Source organism: Oculina patagonica, chromosome 2 (genome assembly GCF_052425735.1).
Source record: "Oculina patagonica isolate OP01 chromosome 2, crgOcupat, whole genome shotgun sequence".
NCBI classification, from domain to species: Eukaryota; Metazoa; Cnidaria; class Anthozoa; order Scleractinia; family Oculinidae; genus Oculina; species Oculina patagonica.
This window is the reverse complement of record NC_135759.1, coordinates 37,878,157-37,894,775: the sequence shown is the minus strand read 5'-3', so window position 1 is coordinate 37,894,775 and position 16,619 is coordinate 37,878,157. Positions and strand designations below refer to the sequence as shown.

Here is a 16,619-nt window from a genome sequence, read left to right as displayed (position 1 = left end):
ACCCCCAAGCAGTCCGCTCCTCGCTTTGTTTCTAGCGAACAGCTGATTTTAATCATGTGCAAGATATGAAAGACGTGTTAAAAACATCTACAGCTCTTGGCCAAAAATCACAAGCCTCTTCAAAACCTCCCATATTTCTACGTGATGCGATTTTTTGCGCTGATCAATTTGATTGACGTTCGCGTCCGCTATCGCTTGTTTGCGGCGAAAAACGCGATGTTCCATTGTTTCCGCGGACGCGGGAAAACATGTGTTGTGACTTGCGTATTTTAGCCATTCATTGAGTGAACCATCGATCGTGTCTAGCTAGCTATGGATTTAAAAGTCTTCTTTTATAGATTGCAGAGTGCAAGGGTCTGGTTTTATTTCGTCGAATGTGTTTTCATTTACGAAGAGATAGTATCGGATGCAACACTTGTGTAATCTTGAGCAATCTCGGAAGAAAAGACATTTTGCTATGCTACAAAAACCGCGTACGATGAAATGTGAAACCGTCTGTTGTGTACGCCCTAGCAGTAGCTTTGATATTTTAACCTGTTGGAGGTCGTCACTGCTTCCTTGAAGCACGAATACAGTTTAGCTCAGAAACCTTCGATATTGTTGGGCATTGAACGGCTTCAAACTTCACAATGGCTGGCGAATTCGTCAAAATATACCGGTGTTGTTGTTGTGTGGCCATGTTTACTCTTGTCGTGTTGCCATTCATCGGGTTTTGTGAAGGTAAGCTCTCGTGTTTATTGCTTTCTTTCTCTACAACGACTTCTCCTGTGGCGATGTTTACAGTTATTCGAGCTTTAGTATTTATTTAATTGTGTTAAAAGATGCAAGAAATGGTAGTGTTTTGAAGCCTTACGCTAAAAATATCTCTCCAGAATGCGTCGATTGTTCAAAACACGAATGATTTTGAAATTGAAAATCTTATTTTTTCTCGTGTGATATGTTGATTTGTTCTAAGTGTCATGAAACATTTTGATTTCAAGATGACTTCATACTGTGCATTCGAGAGTCACGACACGAGAACGACGAAGTCAAATACTATACAAAGTCTCAACGATCGCCATTTTACATTTACGTGTCAATACCGACATCTTGTATTTGATGTATTTCAATGAATAAGCGTATAAAGCATGCAAATCAAGGAACTGACTTTACAGTCATTTAATACAAACGGAACGGGTTATTTCTCGATGTAAAACTCTACAAAGTGGTATCAGCAACATGCTGTAGATAATTATATCATATTTCTTAAAAAAAAATTGAATATAAATTTAACCAACCTTCTTTGCATAACAACAATATTGTACATGTTCGATGAATTTAATTAAACGAGGTCAACTTGCTAAAATTTCGAAATGATACTGACACTAAAATAGCTTGCCTTGTAGCTGTGCAGTAGCAAAATGTTATAAAAATAGCCAAAATTATCATTTAAACATAACGATAATTCAATTTTTAGTTCATCTGGAGATTTTCCAAATCATGCAGTCACCGCTTTTACTGATCTATTGTTTGTGCGGTTAGCAAACCATTGTTTATGAGGTCTAGGGCTCTATAAAGGTTACAGGGCACAAACATTATTATGAAATGTGAGGTACAAATGTATATGAAGTCTAGACAAATAGGATCCATTGAAGTTGACTTGCACTTCACTTCTGTTGAACCCAACAGAAATCAAGTCTGAGATCTCTTTTTGCATGGCTTCCTGTTAAATCCTGCATGCATGCATCACATGCATCCGGCCCTATCCCCCACCAGGGGGCAAGGAACTAAGAGAGCATGCATCACATACTAAGATATATTTTCCCAAGTACGAAAAAAGTCGTCGTCTTGAAACTGACAGATATGTTTTAGCACAATGCGTGAACATTGAAGCTCTCAAGGTCCTATTCATTTATACTTGGTTCAAATAAATTTTTCTTTGTCTTTAACTCATTGCAGTATCATACATTTCCATACCCAAAAACAAAGGGAAAAAATTGAACCAAGGATATATAAAATTGAACCACAACATGTTTACCAATGATAGAAAGATCATTGGATTAATTAGTGGAGGGGGACGGGGGGGGAGGGGGACGGGGGGCTGAATCTCCTGCCACCTGTACCTTTTACTCCCGTATCCCGCCACTTTCGGTAGCCATTCTCTCCTCTTTGGCCCATATCTATTGCAGAATAGTTGTACTGAAATGTTGCAAATTTTTATTCCTTTTCTCCCAGTTCCTGCCACGTTAAGAATCCCGCTTGCTGCCCTCCTTTCTCCTGTTTCCCGCCCCTTTTCTCCCGGACCCCTGCCCCCCTGTCCTCTCCACTAATTATGATCAGCATACATTTCAAACAGTGGACATTATTCCAAAACAAGAAGCAAATGGTCACATTAAGCATGAGACCTCCTTCTGGTACACTGTAGCACGCATTCTTTTGATTTAATTTGTAAAACAGCAACACTTGGCACTGACTTTTGTTGTTGTTGTTGTTTCCTTTTTAAGTTTATTTATGTAATATTTTTAGATAATAAGTTTTCTCTTATCCTTCATTCAGATTTGCTGCCATATCCTATCGGATTATATCCACTCAACAAACTCTACAATACTGCAGATGCAAGTTGCTATGGTAACCTTGGTGGAATAGCTCAGGACGTTAAGCTTGTAACAGGTCCTCTTGGAATAGCAGATACTGCTTATGAATTTGCTGGTGTTGGAACAAGTCACATCACAATTCCACAGAGTCCACACTTGGATGCCGAGAAATCTATAACGATTCTAGTTTGGATATTTCAGACTGGTCAGGCAGGCTCTGTCATTCAATACTTGAATAACAATTATAGAGGTGTAGGACTTCACACATTGAATGCTAATTCTGTTTTTGTGCAATTTCTGGAGCGTAGTGGAAAGTCTGTTTCTTTCTTTAGCAATCATACAATCAGTCTTCATAATGAGTGGCAGTATGTTGGAGCATCTTACGACTACAACAGTGGGACTGCAACGTTATGGATAGATGGCAAGGATGTGCAGCAAATGTATCTGGGGAAATTTAAATTAAGTACAAACAGAGATATTCGTATTGGTAGTGGACAAGGAAAAGGTGATAGCTTTGAAGGACGAATATCATGTTTACAGATCTACGACAAAGCTTTAACAAGGGAAGAAATTACAGCTGTGAGAAACAGATGTTTCCAGGATAGTCAGGGTGTGTACAGTGTATAATTTACTTTAAGTAATACATGAAATGGTTCATTATCAGGAAATTAGCATTACATTAACTGTCATTAATGTGTTGTTCCAGAAAATATCCATACCCCTCCTATGGAAGTTTTTTTGGGAGGGATTTGAACCCCCACCCCCAGGAAGGACTTCTCTATAAAAATGATGGGGGTGTTCATTGTAACTTTTAGAGGGTAAAATTTGTAAACTAGTACCGCTTAGTGTGCTAAACATAAAATGACCACTGCAGGAGTTGTCACATTACCTTTTAGGGGCCTTTAAGGTTGTCAATCTGAAAAATGGGTTCCACCCTGCTGGAAACTTTATATATTTGTATTTTGTACTTTACAGTACTGCTCAAAAGTAAGTTACCACCCTCTCGCAAGACGAGAGTCTAGTCTCATGAGCTTAAAAAAACTGCAAGTACACAGCTCTAACTTTGGTAGATGACATTTTTTTATGGCTCCCCTGTGCTCAACCCCCCCCCCCCCTTGAATTAAGATCTGGATCTTAACCACTGATGCTAACCATATAGTGACTACACCTTAAACTAGATTCTAATCTATCAAGTGCATGACAAGTCTGTGGTGTCTACTATCCTATAAATAAGGCAATGTGTTTGTCCAGAAGATATCCATACCCCTCCCATGGAAGGTCTTTTGGTTTACATCCCCCACCCCTCTGGAAATTCCAGTCAAGCCCCATACTTTCCTTTAACATTTTTGGCTTCAGACCCCCCACCCCCTCGGAATTTCCAGTGACCTTCCATGAGGTGGGTATGGATATTTTCTGGAACTGCACAATATAAAACAGAAACAAAATTGAAGATCATTCCTTTTTCAACAGCTCCAGTGGACTGCAAGACATCATCTGCACCATGTAAGTTTTAAACTGCAAATCATAACCTTGCTAAGATTTATGTTTAATCAGAGTTGTTACATTGATTTAACTTACGTGCTCTGGCTCAGATTTATAATGTTTCTCAAACGTTGTTTTAATTTCATGACTGTAGGTACTAAATGTTGCAGAAATTGAAGACTGCCTACATGTACAGTAAGAAATGAACCCGGGTGGGGGGTACTGCCATATTAAAGGGACGGGGATGCTTGTCGGAAATTTTGAAATGAACCCCTAAAAGAGACCAATCTGGGCGTGACTCCAGCTATTTTAGACCCCTAAAAGATACCAGAATTCTGAAAAAGAACTTACAGTGTATATTTGTATATTTCTTCATGTGTAACCCTAAACAACACCGTGAAGGCTAAAAATATTGCCATTTTCCCCAGAACACCCTAAGTGTTTCAACAAATGGACGCCATTAGTCCGTGAACAAGGAGCGGTCTTTATTGACCAAATATGGTAATACAACTACAACTGGAATGCGTGACTAACTACACGACACGATGTCACGCTAGACTACTTATTGTAACATCTCCCCTCTTTTTGAAAACTGAACAAAGGGTAACATAACAAAAATGAAAATGAAAACTAACTTTGTAAAAATAAAAATAAAAACTTATACAAAACCATGTTAGCTCTACAGTCTTAGAAATCAATGTCTCTTTGTGTGCAGAGTTCTTAACGTGATAGAACTAGCTATAGTTTCAGTTCCTTTGTTTTTCTGAACTAGACTAAGTGACATAGTCTTTGAATCTTGAGGGAACCTTGACTACTCGGGTTCTAGTCTTCAGGACAGCAGGAGGTGTCTTTGCAACGGTCTGTTTGCCTTCAGGAACTACTGGCTGCGTACTACTGCTCAAGGGCTGACTTTCCTCCACTGGAACTGGTTCTGAAACTGGTTTGTGAGAAACTGAGTCAGAGGTAGGAACGGCTGGTTTCTCAGCTGGCTTAAGGAACTCGCGATTTCAACGAACGACTTGGCCGTTTCCTTCAGGTTTGACCAGATAGGATCTGTCTGACAATTTCTCCAGGCAGGTGCCTCGTTTCCAAGTTTTGTTCTTCTGTAAGGGTGCAACTCGCACTTCTTTTCCTACTTCTAGCTCTGGTAAAGTACGGGTGGAACGGTCATGATACCACTTCGCTTTTTGCCGTTTTAACTTTAACTTCTCAGTGACACTCTCAGGAACTTTCGGATAAAGGAGGCTTGTGGCTGTGGGCAGTCTGGTTCTGGAACGACGACACATTAATCTCTGCGCTGGGCTTGCCCCAAGTGACTCGGTTGGTGTGTTTCTTTGATCTAACATTGCAAGCCAAGGATCTTTGTTGTCCTTAAGTGCTTTCTTCAGTAAGGACTTAGCCACTTTCACTGCTGACTCCACTTTACCATTGGACCTGTGGTGGTGCGGAGAGGATGACACGTGTACAAAGTCCCAATCACGTGAGAATTGTTGAAATTCATAGCTAGTAAACTGAGGACAATTGTCAGTTACGAGTGTGTCTGATATGCCATATCTGCTGAATTGCTCTTTGAGAAACTCGATCACTGAACTGGAAGTGTTCTCTTGCAGCTGCTTGACCTCAATGAAGTCTGAATAGAAGTCAACAAGGACAATGTACTCTTTGCCATGAAGTTTGAACTGATCGGCAGCAACTCTGCTCCAAGGGCGATCTGGAATCTGATGACTTTGCATAGGTTGCTTCTGGTTCTTGGCCTGAAATTCGTTACAGATGGAACATTGCTTGATCAGGTCCCGTACCTCTGCGTTCATGTTAGGCCAAAAGACTGTGTCTCGAGCTTTGCGGAGACAAGCTTCAACTCCCAAATGGCTGGAATGTATTCTTGATTTGACTTCGGGTCTCATGACACGGGGTATGACCACTCTTGAACCTTTAAACAGGATCCCATTGTGTACTGTTAACTCTTCCCGATATGACCAGTATTCTCTGATGTTGACAGGTACTTGCTCTTTTTGCATTGGCCAACCAGTCAGGACTGTGGTCTTTAAGGTTTGCAATGCTTCGTCCTGTCCAGTACACCGCTGTAACTGCTCCAATCTCTCTGGAGTTACCTTCAGGGCTTGCATAGGGTTTAGGCTCTAACTCCAAGGAAAACACTTGGAAGGACTCTTCTGCCATGGTAACTTCATGCTGTGCTGCTCTTGACAAGTGGTCAGCCAAGAACATCTGAGAACCAGGTTTGTAACTGACTGACAAATTGTACCGCTGAAGTCTGAGTAACATTCTCTGAAGACGGCAAGGTGCTGATAACAGCGACTTCTTGAATATGGACTCAAGAGGCTTGTGATCTGTCTCCACTGAAATGTTCTCTCTATGTGCCAGATATTGGTTAAATCTTTCACAGGCAAAGACGATTGCCAGGCATTCTTTCTCTATGGTCGCATATCTCTGCTCTGTCTGAGAGAGGGTTCTTGACGCGAAGGCCACAGGTTGTCCGTTTTGAGTCAGTACGGCTCCCAACCCCTTGTTGCTGGCATCTGTCTGAATGGTGACTTCTTCTTCTACGTCATAGAACTTCAGCACTGGATGCTGGATAACCAACTGCTGGATAGCGACAAAAGCTTCATCGTGTTGTCTTGCCCATGTGAACTGAGCTTGGTTGGCAGTGAGTTCTCTTAATGGTGCAGACACATCTGAAAGCTTGGGTAAGAACTTGGAGAGGTAATTCACAAAGCCAAGCAAGGTGAGTACTTCAGACTTGGATGTCGGTTTGGGCATGTTCTTAATAGCGGTGACCTTGTCTGGATCTGGCTTCAGCCCGTCCTTCGAGATCACATGGCCCATGAATTTCACTTCAGCTTGTCGAAGCTTGACTTTAGACTTGTTGAGCTTTAAGTTCACTTGTCTTGCTCTTTCAAGTAGGCGGATGACATTCTGATCATGATCGCGTTGCGCCTCTGAGTCGTTTTCCCCATAGCCAACTACCAGGATATCATCTCTGATGACTTTCACATCAGGCAGGTCAGCAAGGCACTCTTGCAGTTTACTTTCAAAAACTTCTGGTGCAAGACTTATTCCAAAAGGCATTCTTAAGTATCGGTATCTCCCCAGGGGTGTCCAGAAAGTAGTCAATTTACTACTGTCCTCATCGAGACTGACTTGATAAAATCCATCCTTTGCATCGAATGTACTGAAGATTTCTGGCTTTGCTAAGTTCAGGTAAAAGTTCTTCAAGAGTTGGCATTTGGAACTTTGTACGCTGAATAGCACGGTTTAAGTCCTTTGGGTCTAAGCAAATCCGAATCTTCTGTGGCTTGGCTACTACCACCATGCTACTTATCCATTGTGAGGGCTCCACTGCTTTTGTAATGATTCCTATCTCTTCTAATTCCAGAATCTTCTTCTCTACATCTTTCCGTAAGGCTACTGGTACACGACGAGGTGAATGTTGGACTGGTGTAACACTCTGATCAACCACTATCTTGGCATCGCCAATGTGTCCTAGCCCATTAAAAACATCATGAAATTTGCTCATCAGTTCTTCCTTTGACAGAGGCTCTGGAACAACACTGTCATTTAGCTGGTGAACACTATCCGTAACACTGGCATTTAACTGGATGAGCTGTAACTTCTCACAAGTTTCTGCTGACAGCAAGGGTTTGCACTTATCTTGAATAACTTGAAACTTCAGAACATGTTTCGTACCATTGTGCTTGATGTGCAGGTCGCATTCTCCAGCTGGCTTCATTGTTGAACCACCAAACAGCTTCAACTTGACTGTGGAGTTTTTCATAGGTGGGTCTCCTAACTGTGTAATGGCTGAAAGATCATCTAAGCATAGTACATTGCAGGTAGCACCGGTGTCGAGTTGACATGCCAAAGTTGTTGAGAACTCTTCCTCAGCAGAATTGAAGAATGTGATATCTGCAAACCACTGTCTTGACTTTGTTTGAACCAAGGATACTGTTTCAACTCTCAGGCAGCTCTCATCTGAACTTGACTCATTGCTGTCTTCCACCTGGTGTACTTTTCTGGAAGAAATGCACACAGACGCGAAATGACCTTTCTTTTGACATTTGCTGCATGTTTGTCCGAACGCGGGAGACTCCGTTCTTCTTGCATGACGTTGTTTACGACCACAATATCTGCATTTGGTTTCAGAGCTTTCACGTTTCGTCTTCTCGTCTTCATTCTTCTTCGCTTTGGACGATTTTTCTTCTTCCTTCTTACGATGAGGTTTTTTTGGCTTTTTCTTAATCTGTCATTAAACTTCTTAACTTCTTCTGTCTGCTTGTCTTCGGCGCCTTGAATGTTCTTCATTTGCCGCAAGGCGACTTCACTCGTTGTGCACATTTGAATCGCTTTTTGTAAATCCAGCTTCTTTTCTCTCAGCAACCTGACTTTATCTCCTTTGTCCTTTAAGCTGATGACTAATCTGTCTCGTATAAACTCATCCGTCAGTTCGCCATATTCGCAAGAAGCGGCCAACTTTCTCAATCTTGTGACATAACTTTGTACGGATTCTTCGTTTTGCTGCACGCACGTATTAAAGACGTACCTTTCGTACACCACATTTCTGCTGGGCTTGAAGTAATTCTCCAGCGCTTCCAGACATTTGTCGACTTTCTTTTTGTCTTCCTCTGTAAGGTTTAGGTTGAGAAATATTTGAAGACATTCCCTGCTCATTGCCGATCTCAAGGTCGCAAGGCGGACCGATTCTTCTCGCTTGTCGAGGCCAGTTGCTATCTCGTAATCACTCCACTGCTGTTTGAAGAAATCCCAGTTTCCTACGACATCTCCATGACATTTCATTGCATGTGGCAGCGGGAAATTGTGCGGATAAGCTTGAGGAACAGCTACTTGAGGAACAGCTTGTGGAACTTGCGAACTCGACTCCACGTGGTCGGTGTCTGGCATCTTCGTAAACTTTCGACGTACGTATCACTGTGAAAATTAAATACGGTCGACAGAAGAGGACAGCATCTGCTTTCCGTTGACAGCGTTTGTGCCCGTTAGAGCGAACATGTTCGACGTAAAATACGCTTTTGTTCTGACACCATGTTTCAACAAATGGACGCCATTAGTCCGTGAACAAGGAGCGGTCTTTATTGACCAAATATGGTAATACAACTACAACTGGAATGCGTGACTAACTACACGACACGATGTCACGCTAGACTACTTATTGTAACACTAAGCGAGACCCAAAGTCGGAAATTTATACCGTAAGCGTGACGACGAGCATCCCCGTCCCTTTCATATGGGAGTTCCCCCCCCCCCCTCGGGAAATGAAGTGATGTTGACTGACATGTCTTTTGCACTTTCATTTACAGCTGGGTGTGGTGTTCCTGTGAGTGCCCAGTCTGGAACTTTCTATTCCCCAGGGTACCCCTCTGGTTATCCTTATGATGCTAATTGTGTGTGGGAAATAGACGTTCTTGATGGTTACTATATCAAGTTACAGTTTAGGTGAGTCATTGTATACTATTCCTATATTTATTCATCTCTTTCTAGCAGGAGGGCATTTTGCGTGCGCATGCGTCGATATGGGCTAGTGCGCACGACAGAGAAGTTCTGCTATCGATTGTTTACATATTTTTCACAATTTATGGCCTAATTTTCAGCTCAAAATAAAAGGTGTTTTAAGTTTTATTTGCTGTATACGATACTAGGAGTCCTTGCTTTATCTTCTGACAACAACAAGCATACTTTGGTTTCGGCGTGCCGTTTATCTGATCGACTTTGGCTATGTGTATTAAACATTGCGCGTGGACAAAATGGCGACCGAATGTCGAGAACCTAAATACCTTGCCCATGTTTTTAATTGCTGGGAGATCTAAACGGACAAAGCGCTACGGCTACTTAGTACTAAAATATAAAACAGCAGTTTTAACTATACGATGTTATAATCAAGTATCCCGGGTTTGAGCGAGTGGTCATGATTTTGTTCAGATTTTTCATAAAACTGCAATTTCATCGTTCTCACGATGCAAAAATCTCAAAATCTAACCTTGATCTCCAGCGTATACCAATGATATATGGAGCCTGAAGTACTTGAACTATCGTCTAATGCTGCGAAGGTAGCGTTAAATAATGGTCTATTGTGGTAATTTTTAGCTTTCTTTAACGCACGTTCTCGCTGGTTTATTCTAACAGAGAAACTATATCGTTTGTGATTATTTCCTTAAACTTAAGCATTGGTCAAAATAACTTCACATTTCGATGTACCACAATCATTCCGTTGAACAAAAAAAGAATTACTGAGATCGGTCTTAATTTTAAAGTGTTATGGTAATTATTTGCTGGTAGACTATTTGTTTACATTTTACTATGTTAATTAGTACATTTTTGGCTCCTTTATCAAAATCTAGCCTTGATCACCAGTCAAAAAATAGCATGAAACGAAGAAGCGATATATATATTTTTCAGAAACGTTCTAATAACTGCTGCATAAAATGTCTTTAGAAAGAATTTTTAACTATAAACAATGTTATTTTCAAATTTTCATTCAACGTTTGTTTCTTTAAGATTGATGTTCGTTCTGTTATAACGACTGTTTTACTTCTGTGTCGCCTAAATGTGATTTAAAGAACTGCAGTTCTTGTTCCAGGAAACCCTGTTTGCCAGTCAAGGGCAAGTTGGCTTTGCCTTAGAGTCATCAGTGAGCTGCATTATCATGTGCAGAACACCCAAACATGTCTTTCCCCTCAGGGGAAAACCCTTTTCTTTGGTGGCCGTCCCTTTAGGCAAAAAATCTCCCGACAAGCTATAATATTGCTTGCACTCTGCCTGTATTACAGCAATTGATTTGATGTGAAGTTTTGATCCTAATATATCACACTCCAGCACACGAATAAATGTCTTCCTCTTTTTACGGCCTGCTTGATTTTTGTCGGTGAAGGCTTTCCTACCTGTCCCACATATTTTCCCATTATTTGCAACAACGATCCAGAAGCAGGCCAGAAAATCTGCTTTATAAGAGCCTTGCCACAAACAAAACACTTTTCTTAGCGAAATTTACGTCTATATTAAATTATGTGATGATAAACAGTACAAATAACAAAGTTTGAATCTTCCGCGCCATTTTTATTCCCAAGATCACGCGGTCTTTGTACAGCGGTTGCACGCATGCGCCCGCAAAATGCCCTCCTGCTCTCTTTCTTACTGAATGTGTTTTTCGGGGGGGGGGGGATTATTTTTGAAAGTGTTAAGGTGAGAAAAGTTCAAACCTACTTGTAACCTAACTTCTCTGTGCCAATTACATGTAAAGGTGCATAAGGCCTCAAAAATATGCACACAGACAAGTGCTAGTAAAATTGCTCAGCTATAGATAATAAATTTTGGCCAAATAATTAAACAATTAAAAATTATCATAAAGACAACTAAAGTATTTGAAATTATGTGGAATACAGCCTGATATTTAATTAGCCGAGGAAGCGGTTGGCCAAGTTGGCTACATTACCACAAGTTGTCAACAAAATGCATTTTACAGCTAGATAAACTGTGGATGTGCAGTGCTTAATATGTGCTGAAAAGTATCACATTATGGAAACTACATAATGTCTGTTGCATGATATCTGTCTGATTAACCTCAGCCTGAATAGCAGATAACACAAACCACAACATCATACTTGACCTCATTCAATGAGTCTTACAAAATAATGTGTGAGGCAGCTAGGCATGCGAGGCAAGGCATGTAAGGCAAAAATCCCTACTCCAAATAAAAGGCTAACCCCAAGCTACCTAGGCTAACTGTACTGGCTAATCTGGAGTGCTACACTGTGTAATTTTAGGCTATTAACCGGAGTGTCATTTAGGCTAACCGAAGTGGTATTATTATTAACTACATGTGTGTATTTTATCTACAGTAAGTTTGATTTGGAAGCAGCATATAATCAGTGGCCAGACTGTCCAGACTATGTGGTCATCCGTGATGGCATCAACAGCTGGTCAACCAAACTGACGGCTCTTTGTGGAGGTCAGGAGGGCTGGGAAAAGGAAATCGTCTCTTCTGGAAATGGCATGAGGGTGGAGTTTGTGTCAAGTAGGTTTGGTTCTGCTCAAGGCTTCACTGCAACATACACCACAAGTCTAATAGATGAAGGTTAGTGCTCTAATAAATGATTAAGTGTGTGTTTTGTCTTAATGTTTATGTGACATGTACTGCTGAATGGTCTGTATAGTAAGTTGGCTCACAACGGTTTCCAGCACTTTAAAAAAAAAAAAAAAAAAAAAAACATAAAAACTTCCAGCTCTTATACTTTGGTGGGTCAGTACTACAAATTTAAAAAAAAACCCAAAACAGGGGGCAAGAGTACCGAATATCAATTACCTTTACAGTAAGTATTCTCAGTTAGAGACACAATAAGAGTAAATAATGGCTAGACCTTAAAAACACAAATGGGGGGGGGGGGGGGGGGGGGGAGGGGGGGGGGGGGGGAAAAAAAAGGGGAGAGGGGAGAAAAAAAAAAAAAAAAAAACCCCCCCCCTCAATAAATGAACATGACTTAATAATTATTGAAGATAGACCTCCCCCAGTCTCAGTCATTTCTCTTAGGCCACATAATATTAAGTCTGATTCCCGTGTGTGTTTTGCTCTTTTATTTCTTTTGTTGTTATATTGTTTCTTATTGTTTTACTGTAAGTTCCAAGGATATGGTGGGTAATAATTGCAAATAATTATTCCCTCACAGCCTGAATATAAAAAAATTGTCCTTCTCACCACATGCATTCGGGGAAATTTCATGTTCGTTACTCTGACCTAGGAAAGGGCTATAACCAATGTTTTATTTGCATTCCAGTTGAAAAAGAAGAAGATGAAGAAATGATGGATTTCAGTCGTCATTACACTGGCATTGTTATAGGCGTGGCATGCGCTGCAATTTTTGCCATCCTGTCAATCATCACGTTTAGTCACACTCGAAGAAGATTGCAGGAGCGACGTCATGGCAGCTTAACAAACAGCAGCCGCAGACGTGTTTCCTTCTCTGACAATGATATCTTTCAACAGAATGCCCCACCCACTTATGATGATGGTAAGCTTTTGTTTTTACTCTGCATTCATTCTGTGAAAAGAATGTTTTATAACCATAATTTATCGAATATCCTACAGGCCGCAATGCATGTAGAGAGATAGATAATAATTATCTAACATCCTAGGTCTGCAATGTGTGCGGTACCGCTTTCTAAGACCAACCCGGGACAAAGATCTATTTTATTATTTCCCATTTTAACTTAAGTGAATCACTTATTATTTTTAAAATGCACAGAATGAAAGCTTATCTTCTTAAATCAGTTTTTAATGTCATAAACCTCCTTCATGCGATTAGTTTTATACCAATTACTTTTTATAGACAATTTTTAGCATTTTCCTAAGATTCTCAATCATTTTAAAAAGAAGATATTTATCAATATTTTTTAACAGGCTATTTATTATATTTATATTGTATTTTAATATTTAGTTTTTTAAGATTGTCTCTCAAAAGCCCCCATGGGCTGCAGTTGACAATAGAAAATATTTGATATTTGTATTTGTATAAAATGTCACCAGCATCATAGGTCTGCAACATGTGCAGAGAAAGAGATGATTATCTAGTATCCCAAGTCTGCAATGTGTGCAGAAAGAGAGAGAATTATCTTGCATCATAGGTCTGCAATGTGTGCAGAGAGAGAGAATTATCTAAAATAATAAGGAAGAGGGGAAAAGACAAGACGACAAATAAGTAGATCTGCAATGTGTGCAGAAATATTGATAATTATCTAGCATCACAGATGAAATAACCAAACCCAAAAAAAAAAAAAAAAAATTTTTTCTCTTATTCATAATCTGTTAGGGGGTGGGGTGAAGTAATGTGTGATGGAACAGCAAAGATATTTTTATGCTACAAAATTAATAAGCTTAATTATTTAATCATGTATTATGTAATCAATACTTCCCCCGCACCTGTGTTAACTCAACAATTTTATAACAACAATTCAAATGCACCCTGGATATTGAAGAAAAAATATGAGCTAATGCAAAACTATCTTTCACTTAAAATATTTCAGTAATGCGTTATCCAGAGCTTTACCCACCAACACCATGTCAAGGATCATTAGCCAATACTCCAGCAGCAACACCCCGGCAGGGGTCCCCAGTGTCAACACCAACAATAGCACGTCGTACACTTGACAGACATGGATCACCAGCGCTTATTCCTAAAGTTGGTACACCCATTGGAATGCCACTTTTTAACTCACGCCTAGGAACAGCTAGCCATACTACACCACCAAGGACCCCTAGGGTTTCTATTCAGCGGGGCATTTCTCCCTTGGCTAGGGCAGAGTTGACCCCACAACATTCACGTCATGCAGATCACTTATCTTCTGATGAACACGATGATAATGATGACGACGAGCTGCCGCCATATCCAGGCATTATGGGGGACACTGCAAGGGGAAACTACATGCTCCTTAATATGAATATTGATTCAGTTCTGGACCAAGTAAGAGAAACTTTGGAACAAAGACGATTTGTTCCACGACAAAGATCACACCCTTCTTTAAGTGACAATGATTCATCTGATACTAATCACAACGGAGCTGTGAATGATCAAAGTGGTTCACTGTCTTCATCTCGAATCATAGACAATGCAGGGGTTAGCCAAGCAAGGGTTGAAGCAAACAGAAACTCAATTTCGTCAATGCCAAGTGTAGGTGACAATGGACATATTAATCCGTGGGTATCTAATAAGTTCCCCCAAGATGGCCGATCTGGGGGAACCTTAAGATCTATCGAGTCAGATGTGTGAGGCTTTTACTGTAATGTTCAAAGATTTAAGGCCATTTTTCAAGGACTGCCAAGGGATCAGATCTGGAGGGACATTACGAATGTTTAAGTCACATACTTGATTGATCAGCTTTTATTAAGAGGGTCATATGTACAAGTTTGTTAGAGCTTTGGTCCGTTCTGAACGGACTCCTTCAAACCCGTGTAGAGCAAATGCAAAAACTGTGCGATCTGTAAGCTGCAAGTGCTTGGTGCTTGGTTTTCTTTGCTACTGCAAGGCTAATGTTTAATGCAGCAAAAACTGAATTGCTATTCATAACCCGCTGTGAACCCTTTCGTTCCCCTCCAAGCTTGGAAATTACAGATATATGCGGTATTTTCTTTTAGTGTTTATTTATGTGCAGTTATTTTAATGTAAACTTGGATCATGCAATTGCATGTATGACAGTGCATCAAGGAAATATCCCTAGCTGATAAATAATATTTTGTTATTCGGCTTATTTCCCGCCTGTTTGAAAATGACGTTGTCCTCTGATTATTCTTGAGAATCCGAAGGGTTAAGGTGCAGTTTATGGGTCTTCATAGCCCCCACCCCCTCCCCCCCCCCCAAAAAAAAAAAATAAATCGAGCCCTCTAGGTGTAGAATTTGTTCTATAAGCTTTAACGTGAACCTGGAACTTGAATACACTTTGTAATCTAAAGAAAAGCCGTCAAAACCGACTCTTCTTAGTCCTCTAACGTTTTCCTCTTCAGTCAATTCGGTTATTATTTTTTGAAGGGAAAAAAGACGCGTCAGGTTAAAGAATGGTTTGTTAGAGGAACCTTATTTTACACTTGGCTTGCCTTTTTATTTTATTTCTTCAGGCAGTAGAAAGCCACCTGCTTAGCTTGCTCAAGTTTATGCAGAAAAGTTTAAGTGCTCTCTTGATTTACGACATTCCATAATATACAACACGTAATAAAGTATATATTTATTTATTTTGCCATTGTTAGTATTTTCTCCAAACAAGCTGATATCAGAAAATGCCCTATAACGCAAAGATGGTTGAATATTTCTTTGTTCGTCTGCCGCAGCTTGTTAGCATAAAGTGGCTGGGAGAACACCGGGGGGGGGGGGGACACTTCCTATAAATGGGCTAATGGCGATGTGCCGCTGGATGGGGTCGCATTTTCACGACTGGACTGACTATAATGGGGTCGCCTTTTCAAGCATTTTTTATAGGGTGACTAGAATGGGGTCACACTTTTCCGGGATTTTGAGAGTACGAAAATTCTGGCAAGTTGTGATTTATAAACGGAGATATTCGCTGAAAAAATGTTACCGTATTTATTGCTGTTGTTCAATATTTGACAAACAGCTCCCAGAAAGTGACTAAGTTGGGGTCGTGAAAATTACATTTACCCAAAAGTGACTAAGATGGGGTATATAATTGGCCATAGAATATGACTATAATGGGGTAGGGGTTCGGAGAGGCCAGCGGCACATACCCAACAAAAATTGACCCAAGTACCCCCCCCCCCCCGGGGGGAGTACATTGCCACTTTGCCTCCTACGCAACGCTCTTTGTGTTTGTCACGCGTTTCTGAGCGCAAAGAACGTTTACGTAGGAGGCTAATTGCCACTTCACCTGATGGCATGTTAGTCCACCGCATGCGCGGAGGTTGCGCTGTTTAAGACTTGGCGGGGCAGTATCTCTTTTGCCTCACACGCTTGCACGCTTTCGCGTCTGTTCCAACGGACATAAAAGCAAAAAAGAAACTGCTCGCACTTTGTCACTGTTTAAGCGTCTGTACGT

General features: G+C 40.6%; 1 protein-coding gene across 1 annotated transcript; it reads left to right on the top strand.

Annotated features, from left to right (window-relative positions):
• The first annotated feature begins 128 nt into the window (after nucleotides 1–128).
• On the top strand, nucleotides 129–15,802 carry LOC144644604 (uncharacterized). The gene is made up of 7 exons (XM_078504124.1): nucleotides 129–720; nucleotides 2,536–3,183; nucleotides 4,044–4,076; nucleotides 9,389–9,524; nucleotides 11,924–12,159; nucleotides 12,857–13,090; nucleotides 14,103–15,802. Exons 1-7 carry the CDS (start codon nucleotides 630–632, stop codon nucleotides 14,843–14,845), a joined length of 2,121 nt encoding a protein of 706 aa, XP_078360250.1. The 5' UTR covers nucleotides 129–629; the 3' UTR covers nucleotides 14,846–15,802.
• The last annotated feature ends 817 nt before the right edge of the window (nucleotides 15,803–16,619 follow it).